Here is a 15,837-nt window from a genome sequence, read left to right as displayed (position 1 = left end):
CTACATTAGACAACCTCTAAATAATAAAGAATTTAGTCATCTTCACAGATCAACGAAGACCTAGATGGGTTTGATATGCCTATGGTCAACATGAGAAACCTGTTGAAATAGCTAGAAACAGAACTGAAAACCCCAGGCACAAATAAGCAATGTCGTGCTATGTTCTTTTGTTTGTTTCTCAATTGTTTTGTTTTTGTGTAGAAACAGGACCTTATCCTTCCTTCCTCTAAATAAAGGGGTAAATCCAGAAAAATTGAGGTTGCCTGCTGTAGTTCAGCAGACCACCCTGTTTTAGGATCCATTTAATTCTGAGGCCCTTTTGACAACTGTGGCCAAGATGTTCCTGCACTTTCTGTAAGCAATGGAGATACATTGGACTTTCCATTTACTACCAGGGAGTAATGTTAACAGACATGCAGTTGTCTTTAATTTCACAGGCCAAATAATTAAGTAGCAATTCACCTCAAATTTAAGTATAAATAAATTGTCATGAATCTAAAACAAGGTTCAAATTTCTTGCCTCATAATTCACGGCAAGATATGTACTTTACAACACCCTTATTATTTGGTCACCCACTAAAATTAAGCATCTAAACTGCATTCATATTAACAAAGCACCCAACAAAATACCTAAAATAGATGTATTTAAGAATCATCCCCTTGACAATTAACATACAAGGTGTCAGTTCAGTAAAATATCTTTACAGTAAGATGAAATATCTGACATTCACTGCCACCATACAGGTGGTTTTACTTCAAGATCAACCAGGATATCACCAGACTATGCTGCAATAGCAAATATTGTATCACTATGTAAGTATTAGGGGGAACAAAAATTGTAGAAGCTACCAAATGAAATGCTACAGACATCAGTAGTTCTTAAGATGCTTGTAATGCCCATTCACACCATCACTACTCCATCTGCTAGACTTTTATGCTGCACTGAAATAATCTACAGATATTCAAAATGCATTCAAGGTGTTACGTATGCTACTTAAAAATGTTCATGAGTGCAATTGTACTGTACTACCCACATCTGGCAAGAAAAGAAGGAAAAACAACTTCAGTGAAAATAAGCAGATGGTCATCCTTGCTGAAGGCAGTTAACATGTCATCTACTTTCTGGGAAACCATTTTCTAAATGTTTATAAATCTAAAAAAAAAAACCTATATTCTCTCAAGTTTTCTCGATTTTTGTGACTTTTTTTTTGTTTTGGTTTTTTTTGTTTTTAATTAGCTGAGAACAATTTTTATTTTTAATGGTAAAAAACAAATAGGTGTGATGTTTCTGCATCCTGAGTTTCAGACCCACTTCACAGAGTAGAAACCCACATTTTAAAGTCTCTATAGAAAGTACTATATTAAAACTTGAAAAAGAAACTTTACATGGTATCTGATGGTTTGCTTGCTGATGAAGAAATACTGGCTCATAGGTGATATACATTTTCCTCCAACCAAAACACAGAGTAACATTTTTTCATACTAATGAATATCATGCTGGTTCATGACAGTATTTGACATTGTCAAAGACAGAATGGTTCACAAGGTTTCATTTTAGACCTTCCGCAAAAAGGGTTGAGCTTTATGCTTACTGGAAAGATATCAAAGTCTTCTGAAGCAATTTTTGTCTGACCTTCTATTCAAGTCTGAATGCCACCACCTCAAACTAACAAAATGGAAATTCTAAGAGGTTGAACACATCACCTAACTGAAGCAGTGATCCTAATGTTCTCACTTTCAGAGGTAGCCCCTCCTCATCACAAAAACTAAACATCATTAAGGTCCTACAATGGGCTTGCTCCAAAAGTCACTAAAGAGACTGCAAAGTCACACACTTAACAAGAATAATGACTAAATTAAAGTTTAAAATAGGTGATTTGTGAAATTTGGCTACATAAACAAGTAAAAATATTAATGACTATTTTTAGATACTCATCTATATCAATTGGTATTAATTCAATAATACCAAGATTCTATTACACAAAATTGTAATTGGGAGAGGGGGAATACCCTTGGAAACAACATCAACGTCCCACTTTTGATTGGCAGAAGTTATTTTAAGTCAACTTACTTTCAAGATCCCAAAAACAGTACTAAAAGCAAGCAACTTTATAAATATTTATTGGGAAGCTAGTCTTCACAAAGAAAAAAAATAAATATTGTTTTGGAAATCTAGTTCCTTTATCTTCAGAGTAAACTCAGAGAATTTCAAAATAAGATTAACTTTGCCATGAAATTTAGAATATTATTCAAGTTAATGTCCTATATGTAAAAGCTTTTCTTTGCCAGAACCACATTCTACTACCAAGATATAGAAGAAAAAAAGCAATGCTATTAGTTTAAACCACTTGACTTCTCATACCTCAAGCGGCAAGTATTAAAGCTCCAACCAAAAGCTAGTTGCAGTTAATAGTAGGTGTTATGCTATCTTCATAGTACTCTGGCAATTTTGGGGGGCCTTTTAACTGAAAAAAAACTGTCATTGCAGAAGTGTTGGAAGTTAAGCAGACAAAACATAGTCATTTCACTTCTTAATAAACGTATTAGCTTCCACAGAAACTGTTTGCTACTATGTTTCTGCTCTTGGATTTCATGTAACAATGAAGAAAACAATCTTGGCAGATACACAGAAAACAACCTAGATATGTATCAGTCAGCGTTACATCATGTATTAAGTACCACTCCTATCCTAAACATTGCTCCTCAGAGCATGCGAAGAAGGACTAAGTCTGTCCAGTCTTTCCTGCTTTAACATTTGCCAAATCCAAAATATATGCTTACCACAATCCAACAGTATTGAAAAGAATACCACTTTCTCAGTTAGGAATAGTAAACAAAATAAAATGAATAGATATCCTCCCTTTCCATCCTGAAGGGAGCAATAAATATTAAAAAGGACATCTGATCCTCCGGAGGTAAAAACCTCCATGAAATTTAATATCTAAAGATTATTCTGTTCTTGCCCCAGAGCACTTTCTCTTCAAGCAAATACACATAATTTAAAATTGCTCTGTCAGTTACACTAATATAGACCAGCAAAGCAGTACTTAATCAAGGCGCTAGTGGGATCCCATGAACAGGAACAAAACTCACAAATCATCAGTAGTAACTAGCTGCACTTCTGACTAGTACAACATGCAATTTGGGCAGACAGAGTAGCACAGGGGCTGAAGCATAACTGGAAGGTGGCTTATCAACAGTAAGAAAGAAGTACAAAGTCTCGAGACTTTTTTCTTGTCTTTTTTATTATTTCTAACTAAATGGTTACTACAGTGTTGAGTGGTTTTTCATTAGCCCATCAATTTGTAAATAAAATATTTCAGCAACTATTTACAAAGGTAACACAGTGAATGAACCCCTTCCCCCAACCCCACCCCAATTTTCTGCAGTCTGTTGAATGAACAGCTTATGGGCACACAAAGTAGCATTCTGCTACATTTTAGTTAAACACAAATCTTAATGTTATTAGATCTATATTTAAAATCATTTGACCCAATAAATTCCTTTAGATCCCATGTTTTCTCAAAAACCAAAGGAAAATGTAACACAAACAATTCAGGCTGGATGGAGCTCTGAGCAACCTGATCTAGCTGTAGGTGTCCCTGTTCATTGCAGAGCAGTTGGACTAGATGACTTTACAGATCCCTTCTAACTCAAACAGTTCTATGATTCTATGAATTCCCACCCAGCGTGATGTCGTAAAGATGCCAACTCAGAATGCTGGTCTTGGAAAAACAACAATAGCTTGCTGAAGACAGGCCACATCAGAGACCACTATTCTACACCACTAGAAATGCATGCAGTAAACTTCCTTAAAGAAAACCATTCCACAGAGTCAAAGTTAGGAACTCAGAACTCACACACCAATAAAAAAATGTTCCTTTAAGGTTCATTTTTACTTGACCTTTGAAAAGCTTCTACTATTTAGCTTTCTTTCTTAAGGTGCCCCCTCTGAAAGTGTATTACTGTTTGCTTTTTTTTCAATGCAGACAGATTGCGAGTTCAGGCCTTAAGGTTCCTTCATCCAATAGTCATCAACTTAATTATTTTTAATATATTTGGTACAGCTGACTACACACAAACTTGGCTGGTTGCTATGACTGCCTCCCACAGTCTCTGGAATAACCATTTACTTGGACTGTTTTACTTTTTACTTTCTGCATTCCTGGTCTCAATTTTCAACTTAAGACTACTCCCAGCATGATTCAAATTATAATATAAAGTTCGTGTTCAGATCAACTTCAGTAAACATGAACAACTTAGGCTCAAACATTCAGGAAGTCATAAAATTTGGTATGCAGGAATCTTTTCAAGGCTCTCAAAACTAGGTTACAACAAGATATTATGAAAAGGTTTTAGAACAGCTCATAAAAATCTCATTTTCTGGTTTGCTGTCGATGGGGTCATATTAGTGTCATCAATAAATACATGTATTTCCCTTTTATTTTCTGACTTAGAGAAACAGATAAATCTCATTTAATCATCAGCAATGAGACATCTGGAAACTCATATGGCTTTCCAACCAACTTAAAGACCTATAGAAGCTAGAAAGCTCCTATAATCCACCTACCATCCCTTCTAAAAACCTTGTTCTAGCTCGAATATTTTATTAATTTAAAATAAACTGTAAAAACATTACGAAAGGGCAAGTAAGCCAGGGCCTATTAACACATATTGTATTCAGAAAACATCTGAAACAAAAGCACATTGTACTGTTGTTGTTTTTTCAGCTGAGAATAAACAAGATCATAACAGTTGCTCTTGATACATAATCAAAGGAATCAGAGGAAGGAATTGTCTACACCTCTGTGGGAACAGATATGTTGGGGAAGTCCCCAAAGACAAAACAGATTCATTTGAGGAGAAAGGGACAAAGGTACAGGAATTCTTAGGCTTGAGTTAAAACTCAGCTATGGATATTTTGCCACTCCATCCCTGGATTTAAACTGAAGACAGGTTTCACAAAATGAGAGCTTACCTTTCAGTATTCTTTCCCACATCATTCTACTGCACTGAATCTATCTATAGCTCTGCTAAGACTATAACAACACTATGCTCTCTCTATAGAGATGTCAGGAATGTTAATGCCAGAAGTGTTCGGGTTTCTTTGTTTGTTTTAAATAAGTTGGATTTGTTGTACTGTGGGTTGTTGGGATTTTTTTTGCAATAGATGCATGGATAATCATCTAAGGCAGGTGGTCAAGCCTAAGTTTTTGCACAGTGCCGTATAACATCAAAATATCCGCCATCCTTCCATGCCTAACCACTGAAAACCAAGTAGCCTCAAGAACCTTGAAAATGAGTACTTTTCCCAGTAAAAATGAGGACTAAATGTGCTTCCAGTTGAAACTGTTCACTTGGACAGAAAAAAAGAAAAGGTTTGGGGGGAAGAGGAGGGATTATGCTCAAAGAACTATAACAGAAAAGAAAGATTACAATGGAACAGAAGCACAAAAGCAGGTGTTCTGAACAAGTTTAGAAGATCCCTGAAAAGCCCTGTACCTTCATTTGCCTATAGCACCAGGTTTATTTTGTTAAAGATCTCACACTTACACAGAGAATTACCAATGTTGGTAAATACAATAACTTTTATCACACTATTTATCATACAATTATCATAGAATTACCAAATGCTGCTTCAAGCTTCACAGCAGAGAATGTTTCATATGAGCTGACACCTGTTGATAAGCATAAATCAGTGTCTTGTAACTTACAGTCACCTTCCCATATTCAAATGACTTTAATCATTTTTATTTACGTTCATTTTTCAAAGATCTTTCACAGTGCTGCTATGCTTTCACATTCTTCACATTTCATTGATAAGAAGTTATCATTTGCTATTTCTTTATCCTTTATAAGAAGTAATACCTATCTCAAGAAAGTGTACTTCAGCATCGTCAGTAAGTATGAAGACTAGTTACAGTGTCGTTAAGCCTTAACTTTAAAAAAAATGTTATAGTAAAAATTCTGGGAGCGGTTTTTGCTAGGTGTGATGATGTGGATGTTAGTCCACACTGATGTGTGTGATGTGGACTACTTACTTCCCACATGAGTCTGCAGTCTGTGTTCTCATCCAGCTCCTGAGGCATTCGCTTCTCCCCTGCAAAGGGGCCAAATTTTTCACCCTAAGAAATTATTATAAAAGAAAATGAATCAGTGAGGACACCAGAAAATAATAATAATAATAATAATTAAAAAACAAAACCAACAACATTGAATTCCCAAGCTCCAGCAGATGTCTCAGTTTTAGCTTCAAATGGAAAAGGGCAGTTTTCCATTGGAAACCAACTATCTGACAAAAATATGCACAATATCATGAGTTCAACTTCAAGCTCATTCCCACTCTTATTATGGCTTGGAGAATCTCTTAAAACCATGCCTTTCCTCTTCATCTGATTTTCCAATTTAGCAAATAGCATTTTTCTAGATTTTAAATAAGGGTTATATTTACAAGTCATATTTCTTCTAGGATTCTCAGGAATCACCTTGCAGTAGACATCCTACTAAATGTAAAGTATCTGGCATCTGGCAAGCACAAAGTTTACATTAGATTTATTTGCAAGATTATTTGCAACACTACTTTTTGAAGTGCGACAAATCAATTCACTAAATAGTTTTGAGGTTTTAAACACACAGATGGATTTATTTATAAAAGTAGGAATATGCACGTGTCTATGAATTAATTCAAGCCTTCAAAAACAGAATTAAAATGCTCTAACACCTGTTCGCCCTAACATATACTGTGAAAGCATCCATTGATGTGTCCTTCCAAACTTCTTGAAGTTTGGTGTTCGGTGTTTTTTATTTTTTTTTCTTTTTTCCTTTCCAGATGTCATGTCAGCAGCAGGGTAAATTCTATAACCAGGGCTTATATATATTCTATAACCAGGTCTTTTTTTTCAGTACTTGTCCTTATTTGCAATGACAAACCATACAAACTGGAATGCAGAATACTACTTTCCTTTAGGCAGCATTGAAATAGAAAGGTTCTAATATACTTGAGGGCATTACAGGTTATAACTACACAATAAGAAACAACTTTGTTTCGTCTTTACAACATTTTGGCTAATAAAAGGATTGATCTCTGAAAATACTCTCCCCCAGGCACATTCCACAGTCCCAGGAACAGTCTGCTGCACATTTTTCTTTTCCCTTCCTTGCCTGTGTGTACAGTGCCAATGAAGAAGTGCCATGGAAAATTTACACAATGATTCCTCCTAGAAACAACCAACCAAATATTAATAAAAAAAAAAAACCTCATTTAAAACTAAACCTGAAGAGGTAACAAAGAAAAGCAAAATCAGCATTGAATAATAATGACACAGAATTGAGAAGCAATAGTTTAAAATGTGCTCAACAAAGATATCTTTAGAGAGGCCAGCAAAATAAGGAGCTAAAATGACAAGAATACCACAGAATAACCGGAGCCCAAATCACGAAATGGAGATGCAAATATGCACAGGAATAGCAAAAATTGGCACTCTGGGGCTTCAATTCCTTCATTTCCCTGTTTTCTACTCCAGCTAATCATATGAGGTCACAGGTGCTCTCCTGCCAGCTTAAAAAACCCTAGGATTTAACACTCAAACTGACATTTCCTTCTTCTTTCATTCCATCCACAATGAAGGCAAAATTTGGTCAGTACAATTACCTGCACACAGACACCAAAGCCCTCAGCTTCTCCTGAGGGCTACTCCAGCAGCACACTACTGTCTAACAGGGGCCATGCAGATGTGACAAGGGGGACAATTTACCATGTTGTTTGCTTAGGTTAAAGAAGATGATAGCAGACTAATTCTGTTCTAGAGGTGTATGGTCCTTTCTAGCCTCTGTAAAGATAAGGTAGGCTCCTTTTGGAAAAGATATCTCATGCCAAGCAAAACTTGCTTTTTCCATTTCCTTAAAAAACATCAAGTAGCTTCAGTGCAGATAGGAAAATAGCTCTGAAAAAGGGCATAATTGTACCTGCAGAATTTCCAGTTATTTATAGCAATCATCAGGATGAAAAGAAGCTTGTTTGACTATAATCTAAATTAGTTCTGTTCTGTGGAAAGAAAAAATATATTCTCCATAGATTTAACACAGAAATAATTTCAGGACATTCAGGAATAAGGAACTTTCAACAGCTAGTCTCTTACACTCACTTCAGCAGCAGAGTAACAGTTCAATGAGCAGAAAGAGATGAGTTAATTCCTTAACTGCTTCGGAGGTTTCCACAACCCTCACCTCAGTAATACTTTCATCCTCACAATCCAAAAGATGCCTGTCTGATAAAGCACCTGCAGGATTAATTTTACCCATCACTGAACCCTACATCGCCTCTGGCTTGAAACACAGCATCAGCTTAGTAGTTCATACCGACTCAAAACAAGAAACACCATATGTCATTCATAGCTCTACCACTCCAAGCTAGTAAGCCTCTACTGCAATATGTTTAAGCCCTTCTGGAAGTTCAAAACAATAGAGAAAGCAAAAGGCAAGATACCCATCTCTAACGTAAAGAGAGTGTAACATGGATTGGAGGTGATTCAAACTTCTAAGTGCTTTTTACAGTTCCTCAAACTTGACAGAAAGCAGAAGTTAGAGACACAAAACCTGGTGTCTTGTGACACAAAGGTCCACGGGATGAGCATTATTATTAATTCGCCCTTTAAGGATGATTTTTTCCAATATTTTGATTAGTCCTAGTTAGTAAGTACGCTGTCATACTGAATATATAGATCAAAAACATAGTAAGACTTCCTCTCAGATCAGTAAAGCAGAGTCTTAAGTCAACTGCAAAAATTACTGAGGATATGAAAGGAACATCATTCAAAAAAGTTGCTTTTGAGAACATGACTAATCTTGTTCCAATCTCAGCAGAGCGCTGAGAAATGCACTAACTCTTTCTTCATTATTATATCAAGAGTGTTATCATACTGGTCCTGTATCCAAAGGCCAGATGTCGGAGGGAAAAACTTACAAAAGAATTACAGCTTTTGTAAAGGTAACAAAGCAAATGAAAAAGATTCCACCTTTTACACCTATGGACAGAAAAACTGAAAACGTGGCATGATGCCTGAAGGCGCAAAAACAGCAATTCAAAACATCATTACCAACATTTTGTAAATACTATCATTTTCAGAGGCCTAGTTCATGATTACTTCACCCTTGGACAGTTGTTACCACAATTTTTGACACAAGACCATCTAAATTGTGCTTGACTTTCAATTACAGCCATGCAAAAACAGTAGGAAATAAAAGGTGCAGCGTTAGCTGCACAAGAACACAGCTTTTATATCACAATTAGTGTCACATTCAACAATTACTCCTAGTCTCAGTGTTCCAAGGAATTATCAACAATTAATTATTAATTAGACAGCTGTTCACTACTCTGTATCACAGAAATGAAGTATAGCACTGCTGCTGCACTCATTACCAGGTAAGAGGAAAGTTGACAGTACTTCAGATGTGATTTTTTATTCTTTTCCTATGGAAAAAGAGTAGAACACAGCCTGGTAATACCCAGTGTATCATTCATGTTGCTTACATGATTACTGTTCTCCAAACAGCTGAGAACACACACTGTGCTTAGGTCTTACTGATGAACAAAGTCAGGCACATGCTTCTGACAGGACTTTGCAAACCACACCTTGCTGGTGCTAAAAGTACAGAGGATTCAAAGCTAAACAAAAACCAAGTCCATAAAAGACATTTCACACACGTGCTCCTAAAACGCTGACAGATCTTACTGTCAGTCTGCACATTTTCCTTTCACAACCCACATGCAGTACTTGTCCCGTTTGCAACTTTTGAATTTTGCTAGGATGTCCTGTACAAGGAGCTCACAATGACACAGCTGTGCAGGCAGAGCTGTAACAACATACACCTGTTCTGTAAAAAAACAAACAAACAAAAAAAAAAAAAACCCACAATTCAAAAAGCAACATGGAGCAGTCCTACCAAGAAAAAGATCTATTTCTCCTAGCATGCAGATCTAAGGGTTTGATTTACAACAGTATGAACGAAGAGGATTCAGACCTTCAGCTGATACTGACACACAGATAACAATTTTGGTCAGTTTCACTCTCGAGTTCATTCTATTTCAGAATCCAGGGACTCATGCGAGACAGCAGTCCTCATGTGTGAATTCCCAAGGGTTTAATATGAGAGTTCAGACCCTCAGTGGAAAAAAAACATTAAGCCAAGTGATAAAAATCTTGATCCACTTCTACCTCCCTCTAGCCCTGAAGGAGGACCTGGTGGACAACTGCAAAATCTGACAGCACCAAAACCTGGACAAAGACGTAAAGCAAAATATTTAAAGCAAGCAGAAGCACACAGTAATGCAGGCTTCACATCTTCAGGAACGCCTCTAGTGGTTGAAACAAGTTGTTTAAACGTGTCAACTAGCAGTTCTAAAAGGGACTTCAAACAATTAAGAGGTTTTCCCTTCAGTCATTGAGCACCAAGGGCCACGGCCTGTTCGGGACAGGAGGAATTTGCGGGTAGCGTGGCTCAGGGGGACCACACCCTGCCCCGTCCCCGCAGTGACGAATTAACCCTCCGCCTGCCGGGCTGCAGCGGCCGGGAAGCGGCAAGAGCTTGAGAACGACAGACGGGCACCTCCGCCTCCGAGAGGACTAAACGAACCCAGAAGCACAAAATAAAGCCGGGACAAGCTGGGAAAGCGGCATCTCGCAGAGCACACCCGCCGCAGGTAGCCGGGCCGCCCGTCCCGCTGCCCGCCCAGGCACGCCGCCCCTCCGGGCACCGGCCGGCCCCGGGCAGAGAGAGCCTGGCCGGGCGGAAGTGGGGCGAGCGCCGAGCGAACGGGGCTGAGCCGTCCCCTTCTGCCGGGATACGTGGCAGCGGCTCCCCGCCGGGCCGGGCCGGGCCGCGCCGCCGCTCCCAGGCCGTCACCCACCTTCTTCACTCTGCGGGCCGTGTAGAGCCCCATCCCGTCCTGCACTTTGGACGACTTCAGGGCAAACCTGTCCGGCACGTACATGCCCAGCATTTTGCACCGGGCTGGGCCGCCGCCTGCTAGCGGGGAGGAGGGTTCCCGGGGACTTCCATCGCACCGGGGGAGGGGGCAGGAAGAGGGGCTGGGTGCGGGGCTCGTCCCGCTCCCGAGGAGCAGGAGGGAGGAGCCTGCCCGCCGCGGCCGGGCAGAGGCGGCGGGGCGCCGGCAGGGGGCGCGCGCGCCCGTGGGGCAGCGGCTGCGGAGAGCAATTAGTGGGTTTCGCGCCACCGGCGCCTCGTGGCCAGGCAGCGCCCTGCCGTCAGCTGTGTGGGGCGGGGCTCGGGTATGCTGAGGTACTCTTAGAAGTATTCTCACCCAATGCCCAAAGAGCTTCCGTGCCACGAAGTACTTTCCGCAAGCGCTGCATTTGCTCAGCATCACTCAGGCTTACCCTCGCCATCATCTCTCACCTTAGCAGACTTTTGAAAACACATAACCCTTACTTAGACAGATTGCTCTCAAAGAATGCCAGAAATTTAGAAGCCCAAAAGTAACACTGCCTATGTCGAAAAAGTAAAATCTTCCATATCCCGGTGCCATGCCCAGCAGGGGTACTGTGTTCTGACCAAAGCTAGGCACAATCTAGTTTGAACAGGGAAAAAGTCGCTGCACTGCTATGATCTCACCAGAGTGCTTCCTTTTCAGAAAACCGCAGTGCCCAACACTGCATTTTTTTCTAGAAAGCTGATTAATTTCAGTTGGGATTTCTGTCCACATCATACGCATTGCCATGCTCTTACAGTAAGTTGAAATAGCAACTGCTGTATTTGAAAAGGAGTTTGTTTGCATTTGATTTTGCAGTTAGAAGCAAGTACAAAAGCACGTGTGGCAAGCACAGGGAAAACACTGGGCGGGGGGGGAATAAAAGCCAGATTTATAAGACAATTTAAAGAAATTCAAAAGCAACTAGCTTTTGAAATTCAAAATTTAAAGAATTCAAAAGCAGACCCCCTGGAGCATGGTGGTCTTCTGCTTAGTACTCTTCCAGACACATTAATAAATGGATAGATAGTGGAAGTTCAGTATTTAGCTTCTAGTTCTCAAATAGGTATAGGAAAAATCTTCTATTGGAATGAAAAACATCCAGAGTTTTAATTACAATATGACAGTCAATGTCACTATAGAATTATGCATATCCTTGTGGATCAACTGTGTTTCTGCAGTAGCAGAAATTCATGGGCAGACATCTAGGGAAAAGTGAAAAAAGGAACAACTCGGTTAGTTGTACTGGTTGTATGAGAGTCCCTTTGACTACTTTCTGATGTCCTTATATGCACAATTAAGCCATTTGGTGCCTAAGATCTGTAGAGTCATATAATAGATACATTGCTTTTAAAAATACTGTAACAAAGGAATATATATCCTTACCAACACACACATATATATATACACAGATATTTATATAATGATGCATTATGTCATTCAGTATATGAGCAGCTACTCTTGTAAGTTACCTGGGGCCCTCATTTTGATAACAAAAGGAAGGGAGAGTTAAAAAACATAGTTGGAAGAATGACTTTGGGAATGAAAAGAATAACTGGACACACAGCTTTAAAACCTAGATTTGCTAAACAATTAAATTAACAATTAAAATCAAATTAACACTTTTTAACATAGAAACACTAGGTGGGAAAGGACCTACAAGATCATCTAGCCCAACCAAAAGTATGTATGTAATAAAGAACTCTAATGCCTCAAAAACAATTAGGCTGAACTGAGAAGAAACAAGTTGTCCAGGCCTATAGTTTCAGTTTTAAGAATAACAGCAAAATTTAACTAATCTTTTAATTCACATCCAATGCCAAAGCTTCCATATGCATAACTGAACTTAATATCTTTCTAGACTAGAATACTTTCCTGAATTGAGGCCAATCTGTCCTAGTTCGTATAAAATTAAAATATTAGCATAACTTTCTGACATTTTAAAATATTCATAGTCCTTGGAAAAGTAATTTTCACGTTATGAAGTCCTCAGTATTTCTCTCCCACAAAAATAAAAAAAAAAAAAAAGAACTTGGTAGTGCTCCATATTTCACCTTAAAATATCTTTACAGAAATACAGCAACGTATCTTGCTATGCAGTTACATGTTTTGCTTTTAAGCTCCTGAAATAGGCATGACTAGTTACTTTCATTCATAAACTCCATTCATTCTTATTCTAACACAAAATACTGCTTGTTGCACCTCCTTCTGTTTAAGAAAAATAGGAAAGAAGCTTTTACACCGAGTAAAACAGATGCCAAAACAATCTCTTCATTTAGAAGCACTATGGTTGTTATCATGTAAACTGGAGATTCACAACTGCGCTGGCACCATTACAGATTTTTTTCTTGAGTTTGATTTGTCATCCATACATGTAAGTTTCATGTGCTGTTGGTATTACCCTTTCTGGTTTGTACCAAGGACACTGCAGGGAATAAAGTCAACTTAGTCAAATGTAAAGGTGACCCTGTTATTTATGCAGAAATGCATTACAGCACTTCTAATTTGTCCTATATGCAAATGCAAGAAGGGTGAGCTCTCAAAACTCCAAATGACTCAGATTAGAAAGAACAAAGATGAAAGGCTCATGGTGCGTATATGTTCATCATTAATCAATTGCAAGAGTGGAGCATTACACTTTTGAGTTACTGGTTTGTATTTTTGCAAATGTAACGTGGGTGCATATAGCCTGCTGTCATTGTCTGTCATGAACGTTATTCAGCTGAGAATGCTGAATATACCAGAAAAATGAATTTTCTTGCAGGCATCGCAAAGTCATCTCCAAAATGACCAACTGAACAAATAAAAGCACACTTCTACAATAGCTGCATGTACTGCAGGTTTTGCTGGCATAGCTGGCAGCAGGTTGAAGGAATGAAGAACTCATACCACATTATATAACTACACTGACAGAACTAATTACGCTGTCTCATTCTCGTGAACCATCAATCTGGAACAGCCAGGCAGGGATGCCTCCAAGATCCCCTTCACACATATAAGCAACTGCAAAATAAGAGAAAGTGTGGAACAAACTGATAGCTTTCTCAGTAAGGGCTCTAACAAACAAAGCATGGTAAACATTTGTATTAGTCCATTGCAGAGGACATTTTCTGAGACTGAAAAGTATGCCTTTGTGTCCATTTCCCAAAGCCTCTTACTAACAGCCTATGTACTGTGATCTACATTGATCTATTGATTTCTTCTCAGTCACTGACAAATATTCTCTACATTTGATATTTCAGAAACTGTTATCTGTTCTTTACAGTTAAATCGTCACACATAATGACTTGCTATCTTCAAGTTTTCCACTCCCTCAGAAACACCTGCCAAGGCAATTCTCTTTGCTTTGTATTCACATAGTTTTTCTTGGCTAAGAAAACTTTCTCGCACTAAGTCAGGTGCAATGGAGGGGAGGGTGACAATCAATCCAGGAATGTTTGCGTTCACTGAAACAACTAACTCCATTGCCAAGAACTATTCAGTGTGGTCTTGGTGGCTTAACTGCACTGATGAGTGGCACTCATGTTCTAAAACAATGCCTGAGAACCAGGTTTGTGTGCACAACTCGGACAAAGGTCACGTGCAGAAACCACAGTCACCCAGAGAAAACGTAAGTGACTTGTATGAAAAGCCCTTAGCCCAGATTAATGACAATACTATTATTACTCAAGAAAGTTGATCTGCCACAGCTGGGCGAAACAACAGTAGATGTTCCAAGAATAGGAAGAAAGCAGTTGTGCTAAGTACACAAGAAAAAATTATTCACTTAATATAATTAAGAATAGGTGTATCAATAGGATCTCATGAGATTTCAAATAACAGTGCTCTTTAGCCAGTCCTAGAAAAAGAACTATAGAGAGGTTAAAGAGTAGAGCAGAGTCTGAATATGAGACATGCTGGTTTTACCTGAAATTGAGAACTGGAATTAGTCTAGAGTATTGGAAAAAAAAAATTGCTGCTTAAATAGCAGTACAAAACTATATAGAAGTAGTCAAAAATGTTACTTTCTTTCAATGGGAAATCCTACAACCATCCAGGTATAGGAAAACTCAGCCAGTCCCTTCCTTTTCCAGAGGGAGCACTGAGTTTATAAGGAAGTATAAATGAGTTTAATGTTTTCTGTTCCACTGTAAGGAACAAACTTGATTGCAGTTGTAAGAGCACACTAGCATGTACATGAGAATAATGTTTATTATTTTAGATACATAAACTACATTTAAATTAATCCAACTAGGAAGTTTAAAGACAGGGAAAAGAATAAAAAAGAATAAAAAATAAAAAGGGTCTTATCAAACTTAGCACCACCCACTAAAGAAGCATTGAGGGTTTAGGGTTTGTTCCCTCCCCCCCCAAACACACACACGCGTATCAAACCAGGGTAGGATTTGTAGAAAAGACTTAGAGATAAGTTCCATTATTCTTTCCCAGTTGCTACTATAATTTGCAGTTTCTCCTTTATCTGGATTATTACAGTTTTAATTAACTCATGTATAGTTACTTTATGTTTTGTTTCGTAGTACTATTAGTATAACTTCATCATTTTTGTTTTACATTTTTAACCAGCTATGAATACTTCAGTTGCTGTTTACAAAATGTACTTGCAAAAATATATGAGAAGAAATACAAAGGGACAGCTGTGTTCCATTTTCATTGGCCTAACACTTTTTTCAGAAGAATGCTTTGAAAGTTTTAGTGTTAGTTTCAACTGAGTAAATCAAATGAATTGTTGGGGACCAAAAATGTCTGAGGAGCACATCTCAAAGAATAATTCAGTCTGAAGTAATACATTAAAAATAAAATGAAACAAATAAAAACCACAATTTTAGTTTTAACCTGTACCACATAACAGG

The 15,837-nt window shown here is 38.3% G+C and overlaps 1 protein-coding gene across 1 annotated transcript in view; it reads right to left on the bottom strand.

Moving 5' to 3' along the window:
* Positions 1 to 11,050, bottom strand: part of PRDM5 (PR/SET domain 5) — an 84,000-nt gene extending 72,950 nt beyond the window's left edge. Inside the window, exons 1-2 of the mRNA XM_065736834.1 lie at positions 10,907 to 11,050; positions 6,042 to 6,125 (exon numbers count right to left, since the gene is read on the bottom strand). Of these exons, the coding sequence (XP_065592906.1) occupies positions 6,042 to 6,125; positions 10,907 to 10,999 (177 nt within the window). The 5' untranslated portion in view covers positions 11,000 to 11,050. The remainder of the gene's footprint in view (positions 1 to 6,041; positions 6,126 to 10,906) is intronic.
* Positions 11,051 to 15,837: the final 4,787 nt, after the last annotated feature.

This window comes from Cyrtonyx montezumae, unplaced genomic scaffold, assembly GCF_038088225.1.
Source record: "Cyrtonyx montezumae isolate F1298 unplaced genomic scaffold, pur_monq_1.0 scaffold_2, whole genome shotgun sequence".
Classification (NCBI taxonomy): Eukaryota; Metazoa; Chordata; class Aves; order Galliformes; family Odontophoridae; genus Cyrtonyx; species Cyrtonyx montezumae.
The sequence above is the reverse complement of the archived record's forward strand: the minus strand, read 5'-3'. Positions and strand labels throughout refer to the sequence as shown.